This window comes from Lissotriton vulgaris, chromosome 3_1, assembly GCF_964263255.1.
Source record: "Lissotriton vulgaris chromosome 3_1, aLisVul1.2, whole genome shotgun sequence".
NCBI lineage: Eukaryota > Metazoa > Chordata > Amphibia > Caudata > Salamandridae > Lissotriton > Lissotriton vulgaris.
This window is the reverse complement of record NC_141689.1, coordinates 426,866,672-426,883,214: the sequence shown is the minus strand read 5'-3', so window position 1 is coordinate 426,883,214 and position 16,543 is coordinate 426,866,672. Positions and strand designations below refer to the sequence as shown.

Below are 16,543 nucleotides of genomic sequence, written 5' to 3'. Positions count from 1 at the left end.
TTAAACTACAAAATCTCCATTTGTGACGTCATTCTGTAGTGCTATGATGCTACGCAACGCGTTTGTGGTGTCTGTTTGCAAAAAATGGCTTTAAAGACTATGCCTCGGGACCTCCCACCAATTTAAGAGAAGCCCGAGGCACCGACGGACAGGTGAGGCTGCAGATCGTACAAGCGCATTTCGAGCGAGTTTTGGAGAGATTTAGTTCTTGAATGCCTAGAGACACAACGATTAAATGTCTGATTGGTAGAGGCACTAACCGGCTGAACGCGGTAGATTAAAGATCCACGCCCGACTTGTAATAAGTCATGAGAATAGCGCTAAGCAGTATTAGAACCCTTACACTTAATTGAGGAGGTGAGGCCACCTCAAGGACTTAGCGGCTTAAAGGGCAGTGATTAACTGTATCCAATACAATTTCAGCATCCTTCCAAAACGATGCGCATGACACATCTACACAAACAACGATGACTTAAGGTGGGCAATTCACTATTGAGGGGTCTATGTCCTCATCTGGGTCTTTGTAAGATAGGACAAGTTTGTAGATGGTAATATCAAGCTATTCTTGACCATGTTCTTTTGGAACATTATAGACAACAGAATGTCTTAAACGTGATTTACATTTATCTAAGATTTGCACTAATGAATACTTTAGAACATAAGTGCTATTCCACAAATAGGTCAATGGACTAGACCAGCAGATGGAAAGGCTCTTTTATTTTATTTTATTTTATGCGTTATTCTGCAATAAGATTGTTTTAACATGGAGCACTGGCAAGAAGAGAATAGTCCACTCGGTATTCCCATTTGAATACCCCCCTAAATAAGCATATTTATATTCCTAACAGGGCGGAGTCTCATCTACCTGAGTGGTTAACGGGTGAGGTGAGGCTAATAACCCATACAGGATAGGTGAGTAGACCTGTTTCTTATAGATGAACGTAGCCATTTAATTTGGCATGAAAAATGACAAGTATGTTTTTTCTAATACATGTTCTCACAACTACTTTGTTTCTTTATCATTATCCTTTTCTTTTTCAGGTGTGAAAATCATTCTGCCTGTACAGAGGTAATATGTTTATGTACAAATGCACATTTTCGCGGATGCAGTAGCTTATATAAAGCATAGGTCCTGAAGAAAGCCTGGGGAAGTTGCCTTCTCGGCTGAAACTAGTCGACCATTTATTACTATCGGCGGCATATTTGATACACGCAGCGCCTGCACTTTTTTTATTCGGTTTGGGAGAGATATTACAATAAAAGGTTTCTCTCTTCCATATCCTTTTTAACTGTCACTCACTTGCACTGCACCATCTTTCTTTATCTTTTTCCATCACCATATCTAAGAGATATCTTATGTATACATCATAAGATTAGGTGACCAAGTTGGTCATGAGTCTTTGTTTATCATTTTCTGTGGAGGTCACGGTGACTGATACGAAATCCGAACCACATCATCTTCCTCTATGTTAAAGAGGTGTAGTGGTAGGAAGGAAGGATATCCAAATGATGATACTGGCCACTTTTTTGGCAGTTGGTGGAAATCTGACTGTTTCGTAATAGTCTCTGTCCCTGATAGTAATCCTATTTAGGGAACATAACCTGTCACTGGGATATATTACAATGTTAAAAGACTAAGGGCCCGATGTAGGTGGCCAATACCGGTCGGAAACGGCCGAATTCGGCCGTTTCCGACCGGTATTTGGCCTTTTGAGATGTAGGGGACATTTTTTTGTCCGATTCGGTATTTTACCAATTCGGTAAAATTACCGAATTAGAAAAATACCGAATCGGTAAGTTTACCGAGTTTTAAAATTCGGGATGTAGGTGGGACTACTTTCAGTCCCACAGGCCCTTCAGATTCGGTATTTTAACACCCAATCCAATTGGGTGTTAAAATACCGAATCCAGGTGTGCATGCACACCTATGCCATGTGACAGGCATAGTGCCCTTAGGGCATGTATGCCTGCCGAATGGCACCCACGCCTGTATTGGGGGTGCCAGAGGGTGTCAAAGGGACACCCCCTGCACCCTTGATGGATTCGGTATTTACCGATTCAGTAAATACCGAATCGGTAATGCCCATTGATTCCTATGGGCTTCAAAGCCCATAGGAATCAATGGGCATTACCGATTCGGTATTTACCGAATCGGTAAATACCGATTTTTACCGAATCGGTAATCAAAACATCTGGATTACCTACATTTCCCCCCCCTCCAATTTACCACTTCTGAAATACCGAATCGGTATGATTCGGTATTTCAGAAGTGGTAAAGTGGAGTTTACCTACATCGGGCCCTAAATAACTAGTAGTTGTGTTTTCTTATGTTGTCCTTTTCTCTTCTTGACCACCAGATTGTTATGTTCATTGATCTAAGTTGAATTTGGGGATTACATCTGGAATTTGGTCGGTAAACTGTCCCTTGGATCCTTGTCCCTTGTGGATGTGTAAGTAGCCTTTGCTCTCCAAACCATAAACCAAGCCTGCTCAAGCAGGGGGTGCCTGGCACCCCTTCCCACATGATGACCTGTGGTTTAGCATTCCAAGGCCGGGGACCTTCAAAGAGGCCCACCACCTTTGGTATGTGAATATGGCTTCTCTAACAGGAGAGAAAACTGACTCCCTCTGTCCAGAGCCCCATAGCACCTGGACAGGTGAGAAAATTAGCAAGGCAAGGCGGTAGTGTCCATCCTGGGCTACCTTTAGTGGATGCAACTTTTTCAAAGTTAGCCATATCTGTGATGGCAAAATCTGGAGTTCTGGAATAGGGTTATGACCACCTGCCCCAGGAAGTGATTATATAGGGGGGCATAGTGGCCTATTGGCTACTGGCCCACACTCCCCAAAAACCCCTAAAATTCAGTATTTAGGGCAACATTGGCATCAGAAAAAAAGATCCTGCCGACCAAAAGAAGTAGGACCAAAGAGCTGCAAAAAGCAAGAACTGTGATAGAAGCAACTGACTTGGTACCAACCCTGCCAGCCTGTCTGCTGTTCACGACGATTGCACCAACGTCGGCTCGTCCTACAAGCTGCTGTGCCTCCAAAGGCCTTGGAGAACTGCTAGCACTTCTGCCAAGACATGGGAACTCCTGTGGAGCAGAAGAGCTGCTTCCTTGCATTCTGCAGGCACTCCCAAAGAAGACTAAGAGACACAGCAACCACAAAAGTCTGAGTCTCTTTGGGTTTGCCCCTTGTGAACTCTCTGACATTGCCTACAGCCTCTGTTTGGTGGCCCTTCTACTGTAAATGCTCTCGGTGACAAAAATCCAGCGCTGTACCTCAATGCCATACTTTTTTTTCCTTCCTTTGGATAACATTGCAGCTTCTAAAAAATGCACTGTTGACTTTTTTAAATGCAAAGGTATTTCTCTTGAAAAATGTACTTAACTGATCGTATTCATTCTGTTACCTTAACATATATAAAGATACGTGTTATTTTTAAAAATTGGTGGGGATCTCCTTAATGAGTTGTGGCATCATTTATTGATGCATGTGTATATTTGCAGATGTCTAAGACTCCTCTCTGATATGCCAAAGGCTGCTCGACTAGACAACCACATAAAGGAGCACCTTGGGATTGCTAGATCAAGCCCCTGTCTGCTAGCAAGGGAATACCTGGACACTTTGCATGGTATACCTCTTTTTGGTATACCATATAAAGAGCCATCTTCCTACAATGGAAATATCAGATCATGCACTGGTATATACCCAAGTGGGTAATAGGTTACAATCTGAGAGGAACTAGATAGCATTTTATTGGCTGCCTACTAAAAGACAGTAGCCTCATTAACCTTACTAGCACAAATCATGAAATGTATAAAACTCAGTAACCGAGAGGATTCCTCCACGCCAGTATTCTTTTGGAAGAACTCATATAGTACCAATGTCTAGATTGAAAAAGATCAAGGAGGTAACTCAAACTGAACAACAGTAAGAACTACATGAGTGACAAAAGCAACACAAACACTCTCACAAATGGTTGGCGTAAAATCATAGCTGTTAGAGGCCAGCTATGGATGCTGGAACTTAATAGAATGGAATACTCCATAGCAAGGTCAATCAGAAATTCGATGAGGGAGGCAATAAAGGGAAACATCCGTTACAACGCGGATGTTTCAACGCGGTGCTGTTACGACGCGTCCGTAACAATGCAAGTCGTTACCACGACTTGCGCTGGAGGGCGCTAGAAGATTAAAAATAGTAAATTTACTATTCCAACACCTTCCCTAGTGTCCACGGGGACTGATGTTAGAATAGTAAATTATACTATTCGATATCCGCGCCCCCAACGCAAGTCGTGGTAACGACTTGCGTTGTAAGGGACGCGTTGTAACAGCACGCGTTGTGACGGTACGCGTTGTACCGTCACCCATCCGGCAATAAAGTGTCCAGCTGTCAGTTGGAAAACCAATGAAAAAATAAGCTCTGACTTATGTAACAGCAAAGGTAAATCAAAATATCTTTTAGAAAGGCAATAAAATGGGCAGCTTCTGGCTGCAAAACATGTGAAAAGAAAGCTCTGACTTATGTATCAGGGATCACGACGGTAAAAGTATTGTGAATTATTAGGACAGAAGAAGCTAAAGGCATTCCAAACTAAAGGCCAGATTTATCAAGGGGTTTTACATCACCCTCGCACCACGCAAGGGGACAGAGGACGACGCAAAACCTAGAATGAGATTTACCAAGCCATGCAAGGCCACCTTGCATGGCTTGGTAATCTGGACGCTGCCTTGCGTTACTCTGCCCCAGGGATGTTTTCCATGAATTGAGCATGAGCATTTCTACACATCCACCCGTGGATTTTGGCACAATTCCAGATTTACCATGAGTGGTAGACCTGGGAATGCGTCTAAATGCTATGCCCTCCCAGGGAAGGAGTAACAAGGAGAAATATCCGATTTCTACTCGTTTTTCCTCTTTCTATGTGTGCTGCATTCTGCTGCACATATACAAAGAAGAAAAAGCCTCAAAGGAATGTTTGTGTGTTGTAAGGTGTACTTTCCTGCACCAAAGCAATCCTACCTGCAACACAGGCACCCTTTGTACCATGGTGCAAGATTGACTGTGTTGGTGCTAAGCAGCTAAAAGTGCACCAGTGTAAGGAGACAGCAGGTATTCATTGGATCTTGAAAGAAATGGTGCATTCCTGTCCTCTCCCTTATACACAGCGCAGCAAGGTGTCTTGCTGCAGTGTGTGAAAAAATTATAAACATACCCTGTAACACAAGCAATTATACAGTAAAGATTCAATATGTGGAAATTACACACAGTAGGCAAAGAGAAGTTGACCGAGGCGCAAAAGGGTAACAAGACAGCCTGGTACTAAAATAGAAAATTTGTGAAAGCTATAAAAAGCTTTGAAGTACAGAAGGTGACAAGTCTGGGGTTAGTCCCCATCTTCTAAAAACCTACTGCAATTCTTGGTCAGTTTACTGTTAGATTAATTCAATAGCTTTGTTCACACCAGGGCAGTACCCCCCTCAACGAGGGAGGCAAGGATATCAATCATATTAAAGGCAGATATAGATGTAATGGGGTGTGGACCAAAATGGCCTATTGCACTACTAAACACAGATACAAAAACATTCACAAAGGGCATGATTCACAAAGGTAAACTTACACTTTTGTGTAAGTTTTCGATTGTTTGCTATTCCCAAAGGTATTTTATTAATAGTATCTGAACAACTTTGGAGTCTCAAAATATAAAAACCTAGCACAGTCCTAGTGATATAATGACCTGCCTAATATTGCCGGGCCAAACCAGCTTTATTTGAGGTCTGCAAGTGGCAAACAACACAACAATGGGGATTCTCGTGATAGATGTAAGAGCATATTTATCAAAAGTTCTCAGAAGCAGGGCAGCAAGAAAAAGTTGCTGTGCTGCGTTGTGTGAATGGTAGAGAGCTGAAAAGAGCTGAAAACTGCATATTTACTCTTCAGCTCTCTCCCTGCGTAGGCATACTTGTGTTTGCCTAGTCCCAAGGCATGTACCCTTGCATCATGGTGCAATGTTGCCTGCTTTACAGACAGGATTGTTTTTGTGCAGGAGACAGGGTTGTTTTGTGCAGGAAGGGATGCTCTTCTGTACAAAAACAATCCAAAGAACCATATTCTTTTTTCTATGTAAAAGCAAAGAAAGAGGAAGTAACAAGAAGAAATAAGCATATGTCTTCTTGTTTCGCCTCTCTGTATTAGGCATACTGATTTCAAGCAATTCCAGCTTTCCAAACCTGAATAAATCTGAAACTGTTTAACATCCATGGGTGGATACATGGGGACACCAATGCTCCACCCATGAAACGCCTTCGAGTGGAGTGCAACACAATACAGCACAAGCTGCTAGGTTGCCTTAAATTTCTTTACAACACTACAGAAGGCCTCCCACATCAGGCCATTTGTGGCTTTGTAAATCCCAAACAAGGCTTTGAATTGCGTTGCCCAACATGTTGTAATGGTAACAGAAAGACTTAGTAAATCTGGCTGGTAATGCAAATTCTACTTGTAGGGCTGAAGCACTAATTGTGCCACCCACAGAAGTAGCCCTAAAGAGAGAACTCAGGCCTGCCACTGCAGTGCCTGAGCGCAGTTTGCTAACTGACAGGTTGTCCTGACGAGTGCACCCACTTGCCAGGCCTTATCCTTACATTTCCATGCACATCAGACACCCCTATAGTAGGCCCAAGGTACCCCCCTGGGCAGGGTGCAGTGTCTGTGAAAGGTATGACATGTACTGAGGTGTGTACCATGTCCTAACAGTGAAATACTCTCCATTTCGTTTTTCACTGTTACAAGGCCATCTTGGACAGAATGGGGAAGGCTGTGTAATATGTTTCCAGCCTATCTTTCCATAGGCTTAAGATGGAGAGGTGAAGTTATGTGTGCCTGAACTCACAATTTAATAACATATCTTTTTGTGAAGATGGTTTTTTAACTGTGTGTTTAGAAACCACGCTTTTACAAGTGGTTGGTTATTTGTTCTAACAATTCTGTATGTCTCTGCCTGGTTGTGTATTGACTGTCTGGATTTGAATGCGATAGGATCTGGGAATTGTCATGACCCAGGGGAGGAGTAGGTGAGACAGCAATAGGCTAACCTGCCTCTGGAGTGTAGGGGGGAGAAGTAGCCCCCTGGATGTGAAGAGGCCTGGGCTGCTGCCATAAAAGAATGGCTCCACCTCCTGCTGAGTGATTGAGGAACCAGACCCCCACCATCAAAGGAGGAAGGTGTCACTGGCAGGAAGACACCCATAGCTGGTTTGGACAGGTGCCAGTGCCCCCTGAATACAAAGACTTCAAAGACATTTAGGGGTATAACTATGAGAGCTGAAACCCCTGACATTGGACTGATCAAGCTGGAAAAGGATTGAAACTACTTCGTGGTCAAGAGGAACCTCTGTCAAGGAAGAACAGCTGAAGAGTCTGAAGAGAAGGACTGACCCTTGCTGTGTGGTCTGGGGCATGCCTGCAGTTTGCTGATTTGACTAAAGAGAAGCTAAGGGACTTTGCTGTGTGCTGTGTTCCCCTAGATTGAAAAGACTTTGCTGTGTGCTGTGTCCAGAAGTAACTTGTCTCCAAGGGCCTAAGGCGAGCTGGCTCCCTGTTTTGGAAACTCAGGTACATCAAAGTTTCCGAATGTGTCTCAGCGACGCTCTGTGCGCGTGCTTTTTGCAGCCTGAGACTTACGTAAAGCATTGCCCTGGGTCTGTGTGGCCCGAAACCCAACCAAGTCTCAGCAACGCTTTGTGCATGTGCAGCCTAAGACTGCTGTGGAGTCTGTGGTGCTGGTAGAAAAGTACCCCGTGACTGCAGTGTGCATGCAGCGTGAATCATCATCCACACTGCTGTATAGCTGTTTGTGGCCCGAGCCGTCATTGTAATGGAGGCTGCGGATCAAGATCGCCGCCGTCGGCCCGAGCCTCAACATGAGGAAGGATTTCTAGGGAGGCATGCAGGAGGAGTACAGGAATGCTCCTGTCTCTCTCCCGCATGCCTCGCGTTAGACGCGCTGAGTCCTCAAGCGGTCCAGACCTGCCCGGAAGGACTGGGGCCACCCTCAGAAGTTCAGGACAGTTGTCTGTGGTTGGGGCCTAGCGGTGCCCGCGGTAATCATGTCGATATGCCTGGTATTATTCCTGCATTACGAACTGCCTGATTACATGCATTGAGGATTTAATTATTCTCGCATTACGAACGGCCTTATTACTTGCATTAGGGATTGTATTAATTCTGCATGACGAACTGCCTGAATACGTGCATTGAGATTGAATTATTCTTGCATTACGAACTTCCTTATTACTTGCATTAAGGAGTGCGTTATACTTGCAATACGAACTGCCCGATTACGTGCATCGAGGATTGCATTATTCTTGCATTATGAACTGCCTGAATACGTGCATTGAGGATTGAATTATTCTCGCATTACGAACTGCCTTATTACCTGCATTAAGGAGTGCGTTTTACTTGCATTACGAACTGCCGGATTACTTGCATTGAGAATTGCATTATTCTTGCATTACGAACTGTCTGATTACTTGCATTGAGGATTGCATTATTCTTGCATTAAGACCTGCATTGGTCTGACAATACGAACTGCATTGCGAACTACTTAGCATTGCATTAGGACTGCATTTGAATATTGTGTTGGTTGCGCGCTCTGTCTTACCCAAATCCCCCGTAACTTGTGTGCTGGTTTACCGCCCTCCCCAAACCTCCTCCCAGTTTATCCTTGCTTTTCAGGAGCTGCTGGGCCCTTTAGTGGTTAACAACGCTACCGTACTTGTGCTTGGCGATTTTAACTTTTGGCCCAGTGACCCCGCAGAAGACCCCACTTCTAAGGATTTTACCTCATTGCTATCAAGCTTAAATTTTACTCAACACGTCCGTGCCCCTACACACACCCGGGGCCACATCCTAGACCAAATATGGACCCTTAACCTACCCACCACCAATCGGTCCATTGTTCCCTGCGTATGGTCCGACCATCATTTACTGTCATTTTCCTTGGACCTTCGCTTGCGAAATGCCCCTCGTGGTTCCAAAACCCTTTGGGCTAGAATTTGGAATCGTCTTGATATTCCTGCGTTCTGCGAATCTTTAACTGCCACCTGCCCTGTTCTCACTGATGTACCTCCTCAACTTCAGCTGGCCACTCTGGATAATTGGCTAATCCATCTCCGTGATCAAAAGGCCCCTTTGAAGAAAGTTACCATCAACCACCATCACCATGCTAACAAGTGGTTTACTCCTGCTCTGAAAGCAATTAAATTAACGGTCCGTCAAGCAGAACGGGCTTGGAGGTCGAAATACTGTCCTGCCAGTAAAGTTAACTATACCACCTTGCTTTCAGAGTATAAAAAAGCCATCCAAGAGGCCAAGAAAGACTATTTCTCACAACGCATACTGGCAGCAGAATGCCAGCCTCGTGAAATTTTTGCAACTGTTCACGAGTTAGCTCTATCAGACAGGCCTTCACCTATGATCATGCCCTCCCAGTCACTGTGTAACTCACTGAATGAGTTTTTTATCGACAAAGTTGTACAAATAAAAGCACACATTCCTCCCCCATCAAACCCTTCACTAGATTGCTCTTCACCACAGAACACCCAGTGCCTTATTCACATCCCGGAGCTAACTAGTGAGTCCCTCTCCCCGCTTCTTAAGCGTGTAAAATCAGGGTCTCCATCTGACACTTGTCCGGCCCGCATTCTGGCCCAGGTGTTCTTGGCCTGTCCTGCTCCCGCCCTCACTGTCTTAAATGACTCTTTCTCTAAAGGCATAGTCCCCACTGCATTTAAATCTGCCACCATCATCCCCATTTTAAAGAAGCCCGGGGCGGACCCTTCTTCCTTAGTCAATTACCGTCCCATATCCCTGCTCCCTTACTTAGGAAAGGTGGCTGAGGCGCATGTTTCTCAGGTGCTGAGCTCCTTTATAGAGGACAGTAATTACCTGGCCCCATGCCAAGCTGGTTTCCGTCCACGACACTCAACCGAGAAGGTGGTGATCTCGGTCATGGACCAACTTAGGGAGGGACTCGACGCCAACACCCCCAAGATCCTGGTCCTATTAGACTTATCCGCCGCCTTTGACACTGTGGATTATGACATTCTTTTATCACGTGTCAGGGCGGCGGGGATAGGGGGATCGGCATTAGCTTGGGTCGAGTCCTTCCTGATGGACCGCACTCAGACTGTTCATTTAGGCACCTTCTCGGCTCCTCTGCGTAATGTCAACTGTGGTGTTCCCCAGGGGCCTGCTCTTTCCCCTCTATTATTTATTCTTTATGTCCTTCCACTGGTGTTTGCTTTACAGAACATGGAGGTCACTGTATATAACTATGCAGATGATCTACAACTCATTTTTGATCTTTCGTCCCCTTCAGGAGTTGGCAGTTTCCAGTCCGTCATGCTATTTATCCGAGACTGGATGAACATCAATCAGTTAAAACTTAATCCGGATAAAACAGAACTTGTGGCGACGGGCGGTGCTGCCAACCCCTGGTCTCCCTCCTTTTGGCCCCTCTCACTTGGGCCCCCTCCTCTCCCTTCTTGTTCAGTTAAAACACTTGAGATCACGCTTAATAATCAATTAACTCTTCACTCACACATCAACTCGGTGGTTTCTTCCTGTTTTTTTACACTATGAGTTATTCGGAAAGTTGCCAGGTTTTTTTCCACCTCTGCACTAAAGCTGATCCTAATGGCCATGGTCCTGTCGAAGATTGACTATGGCAACATCATCTATAATGGAGATCCTGCTTATGCCCTGCAGCGCCTGCAGTTGGTACAGAATCAGGCGGCCCGCCTGGTTTTTGGTTTATCCAGATCCCATCATTCGACCCCTCTGCTCAGGAGCCTACACTGGTTGCCTATAAAACAACGGGCCAGGTTCAAGTTGGGGTGTTTGACTTTTCAAGCAAGAGCGGGCACTGCCCCTGCGTTTATCAACTCGGCAATCTCTCCCTATGTTCCCTCTAGGGACCTTCGCTCCTCCAGCCCGGCCTTACTAACTACGCCACGCTTTAAAAAGAAACGGTCAGGGGGGCAGAAGTTTGCTGTACTTGCACCCACTTTTTGGAATGACCTTCCCCTACCTTTAAGACTCTCCTCTTCTTATATGGAGTTTCGGAGGTCACTAAAAACGCTCCTATTCCAGCAGGCTTTCGGCACATAGCTCTCTTTTTTGTTCTCACTCAGGGACCTCACCAGCGCCATGAAACTGATTCAGTGTACGTGCGCTTTATAAGTCTTTTTAAATTCTAATTCAAATTGTGAACTGCTCATTAATACCGCAAGAACCTACAAGAGCCTGATAACCGGCAAAGTGAAATATTACGAATACGCATATGTTGGATTTTTATCGTTTGGTCTTACCTTTTTTTTTTTCTCGATAAAGTTACCAATATTTTCATACATCAGAGTGGTGTCCATTTGTGGTGTTATCACTGTGTCACTGGGAGTGTGTTGCAAATACTTTACCCATTGCCTTGAAGATAAGACTGTCTGCTCATGCCAAGCTACCAGGGGGTGAGCCGGGGTTATCCAAGAGGGTGTCCCTCCTTTCCGTGACTAGAAGCAAGGGTCCTTATTTGGACTAAGGTAACGGCCTCAGCCAACTAGAGACCCCCAGTTTTAATATGACCCTTCCAAACTGCAAATCGGTACCCATTCGCAAACCCATTTTTGGAGTCAGGAAATGTTTGCAGACTCCTAAAATGGGCTACACAACAAATACCTATGTTGCGGTTGGAAGCATTCCCATTTTACCAATTGGAGAGTTTGTCTCCGTAAAATAGGTTAGTGTATCTGGCCTCTAGGGTTGTTTGTAAGAGAGCAGACAAAGTCCACCTAGTTTATGGACAGGTATAATAAAGATGGTCTAACTATGCAGTGATATCAGTCAATAGCCATTGTAAAGTTATATGATTTCAAACTAAAGTAGAATTTGCAAAACAAAGGGTTAAAATTGTCCATTGCGTACATACCTGTGTTTGCATTGACAACAGTAATGAACACATGTTGATTCATGAAACTCATTTTGATTAATGTCACATGTACTTACTCATTTGACTACCACTGGAAGCACTGTACTGTATAGTATAGTTGGTTACAAAGCCATGTCGTTCATTCTTTGGAATCTCTTCCCATTTCACGGTAACCTTGTGTTTTCCTACATTGTGAATTTTAGCTAAAGGACCATATTTTGGAGCTAAAGAAAATAAAATAAAGAATGAAACATCTTGTAACAAAAAGCATTAGACTTTTCGAATTGCATGACATTTGGGCATTAGAGAATTAATATTGTGTAGATTAGTGAATCACAGTGGCTGAAACCCGCCTCCTTGAAATTCGATTTCATTTGCTCTAACTAAAAACCAAGGACACTTTTATTTGGACTTTATTAGTGAAATAACGTTTTCCAGTTCCTCGGTTTCAGCTAAATCAAGTTTAAGTGCTGTGTCCTGTTTTGTCGTAATTTCCACATTCTCTTTCTTTCCAGTGGCATCAATCCATCTAGACTTCCTGTTTCCTCTGGGCCCTAATTACATCACCGTAGCTGACAACTCCAGACAACCTATGCCATCAGAGTTCATGCAGTTTGAACCTCGCCTCCGCCCAATCTTTACCCATCTTTGATTAGGACACTTGTCATAGATTCTATGGCAGGACCGGAGGCTTCTGATTATGCTTTCTCATTTCTTTACTGCACAAACAGCAGCCAATGAAAATGAAACTACAAATGTAAAAAACAACATTTCCCATGAGGCTTTGAACCACGCCTCTCTTACAACAACCAATCACAATGCTAATAAGCATATATAACATAGAGACACTAATCAGGCCTCCTCTTTCTTTGCTGCTCCGCAGCCCAGATAAGTGCTCTCTACTTTATATGTTTCTGCTCTATGACTTGTGGCCTATGCCTTTTATATTGCCTTGATGCATTGTGCTGTGACATTTTGCTGTTACTATTCATTGCTTTGTGTATACACTTATGCTTGCTTAATTGATCGCTGTTGCGCTCACTGTTTGCACTGGTTTCTACTAACTTGCCCGAACTGTTCTTAGATTGGGACCGGAGCTCCGCTCCGCTCCCCGCCTCCCTGGTGGCGCGTGTTGCGCCCGTAGGCCCCCCCGATCTCTCCATTCATCGCTGCACCCGGCGGACGCTTCCCAGCGACCCGCGCTAGTGAGGGGTTTCGCCCCCCCCCTCGGGGAGTGAGATGCACGTCGGAGCCGTGAGGCCTTACATGCGTCTCGGAGAGCTCGCGCACGCCGTTGGTGCGCGCGCAGTTCTCGGAGGTGCCAATTCGACGCTCTGCCCCCGGCTGAAGTGGGGATCAACTCAGCATTGGCCAGGAGCCGAAGGCGATTTCTGTGCTCATTTTGCAGCGTTTTTCATTGTTTCAAGCGACGGAGCCTTGCTGCTTTGACTCTTACCCTCCTGGGATTCAGGAGACAATACTGTAATTTTTCCTCTGCTAGTCCTAGAGTGGGACTGTATTATATACTTTCATATTCTTGGTATTTCCGGCTCCTGCGCCTGGCACTCCCCACCTTCGACGCCCCTGTTTGGGCTGGTTTATTGCTTCCCTCTGGGGATTAGAGTTTGGAATTTCTAATTCCTGGTAATGATGGCAGACACGGAGTACTGCGAGGAGGAGGATGCTGCGTATGGATATCAGGGCCAACAGGATTTCTATGAAGGAGAATCCATGGAGGATATCATAGATAAAAAGCTAGACGCCAAATTGGACAAAGCCCTTTCGTTGGCCCTCCTTCCTTTGGCCAAGAAGTTGGATTTATTGGTCCCTGGTAAGCCTCTGCCCCTTCCAGACAAGGACTCTCTTCAGCCCCCCGCTAAGAAGGTGGCACTTGACCTGACCTGGCCTCATGCCCAATCGTATGAGAAGATTTACAAATCCAAGGAGTCCCGGTCCCAGGACAAACCTGTTACCTCTCCCCCCACCCCCCCCCCGAATGACACCACCACGGATACAGGCACCGATACTGATTCTTCGGATACCCCGCCCCGCAAACGCACGAAAAAGCGTAAGCATACCTCTCTGGTCACTCCCACTCCCTTTTCCTTTGACCCGATTGACATTGTCCACCCCAGGTCCTCTGACTGGGTTCCCCCTCCTGCTGTGGCGGCCTATCTGGAGACTCACCTCCGTAAGGGGTTTGATAAAGAGGTTCGCTCCCGCCTTAAGTCCGAATGCCCCCGTCCCGACTTACCCCACAAGGTGGCTATCACACCAGATATAGACCCCTCCATGACCACCTTTCTTAAGAAGTATAAGCCACCAGCCACTCAAGTCAGAAATCTTGGGGTCATCATAGCAAGCCAACAAAGTGGCGGGCATATGTTTTACTATTCTCAGATGGCTCCGTAAAATTGTTTGGATGTTGCCACTTACCACCCAGAAGACCGTAGTCAATGCCTTAGTAACTTCTCGGCTTGACTACGGTAACATCCTGTACCTGGGTGCAAACAAAGCAGTAGTAAGACGCTTACAACTGGTACAAAACGCCGCGGCCAGACTGCTTTGTAGAATACCCAGACACGCCAGGATCACAAAACATCTTAGGGATCTACACAGGCTTAGGGTCGAAAACAGGATTTGTTTCAAAACACTGAGTTATCTGTTTAAAATTAAAGCTGGGACCGCTCCCAAGTATCTCCAAGATCTTGCCAAACTCCACTTTCCCAATCGCAATCTCCGCTCAGCTACATCAGCGAAGTTTGCGGTTCCCAGGTACAAACGGGCCAGAATGGGCGGGAGATCGTTTTCATATTTGGGTCCTACCCTATGGAACACAATGCCCATTCAAATACGCAAAGAGGAAAACTACAGGAACTTTAGAAAAAGTGTAAAGACCTGGTTATTTGACAAATAAGTACCCTTGGATTTTCTCTCTATCTAGCTGGGCTCGTGATCCGCTTTTTCGGCGCCGGGAAACCCTTTGTGGGTAGCTGTGCGCCTTACAAATGCTATAAAATAAATAAATAAATAAGGACCCTAAGAAAGGGATTGATCGCACGCTAAGAGCGTGCCAAGATAAGGTCCTGGACCTTTCGGGCCCCTTGGCCAAAATCCTGGAGTTAGCCCTTCAGGCTCAAGAGACTGGTGACGTCATCCACCCTGAGGTTTTGGCGGGCTGGGCTCAACGAGCCATTTGTATGCTTGGAAACGCGAACTGCGCTCTTGCCTCTGAACGACGGAAGTCCGTCCTTCTTCGAATCGACCCTCAATTGGTGGAGTTGGCTTCCTCGGAGCCGGGTCCTTTGGCGGAAGGGCAACTATTTGGTGATAATTTTGTTAAAGACATTGCCAAGTTTGTCAACACTTTTGCATCCCTGGACAAGTCTCAGGCCTCACTGAAGCGTGTGTTACATCAGGTCTCTGGTAGGGCCGGGCGTGTCAGAGGACGCTCGACCGGCGCTACTCAAATTCCAGTCCTCAAAGAGGCTACGCCCCTAGACGGGGAAGGGGGTACACGCAAGAACCGGACCAGGCCGGATTTTACCCGTCGAGATCACGCGGCTTCAGGGGCCGCTATAACAGAGGGGTCAATCGAGGCTACAAAAACTTCGATAACCAGTCTTCCGGTAAGTTCCTCTCTTCCTTTGCTTCCGCTAGGGGGAAGGTTGCGTCATTTTGTCAAGAATTGGACAGTTCTTACTTCAGATGTGTGGGTCCTTCGGACCGTCCAGGGTTACGAGATAGAGATGGTGTCTTGTCCCATTCAGCCCTTCCCCCCTCGTCCTCTCCTTTTTTCCCATCTCGAACAGAGTTTTATAGACTCAGAACTGGACGAGCTTTTGGCAAAACAGGCCATTGCTGCAGGACCCTTCCTTCCAGGAGGCTTCTGCAGCAACGTCTTTCTTGTGCAAAAGAAAGGAAGCGGCCAGCGCCTTGTGCTGAATCTCAGAGATTTCAACCCCTTTGTTACGTATCGCCACTTCAAGATGGAGGGCATCCATCTTTTACGGGACCTTCTTTTGGAGAACGATTGGATGGTGAGACTGGACCTGAAAGATGCCTATCTGACGGTCCCAGTCTGCCCATCACATCAAAAGTTTTTGCAGTTCCCTTGGAAAGGGCGCTGGTTTCGTTACAAGGTGCTTCCTTTCGGACTGTCCTCAGCCCCTTGGGTGTTCACCAAACTGCTCAAGCCGGTGATCTCCCGCCTCCGGGAGATGGGAGTACGTCTAATTGTCTATCTCGACGACATGCTACTCCTGGCGCAGGACCGGTCCCTCCTTCTCACACTTGGAGTGGACGACGTCCTTGTTGCAAGGTCTGGGATTCGTGATCAATACCAAGAAATCGGTGCTGATACCGAATCAACAGATGGAATTTCTGGGCTTCCTGATAGACTCGGTCTCGGCCCAGCTTCTCCTTCCCCTTTCAAAGATCAGGTCCATCAAGAGAGAGATAACATCCACCCTGGCCAAGGAGAAGATTTCCTTGAGGGTGCTGGCACGGATTGTGGGCCTTCTGGCCTCGTCGATTCAAGCCATCTTCCCC

At 45.9% G+C, this 16,543-nt stretch overlaps 1 protein-coding gene across 1 annotated transcript in view; it reads right to left on the bottom strand.

The window, feature by feature from the left end:
- Window positions 1-16,543, bottom strand: part of IL31RA (interleukin 31 receptor A) — an 883,863-nt gene that overhangs the window by 163,642 nt on the left and 703,678 nt on the right. The window contains exon 12 of the mRNA XM_086960638.1: window positions 12,070-12,216. Within this exon, the coding sequence (XP_086816764.1) occupies window positions 12,070-12,216 (147 nt within the window). The remainder of the gene's footprint in view (window positions 1-12,069; window positions 12,217-16,543) is intronic.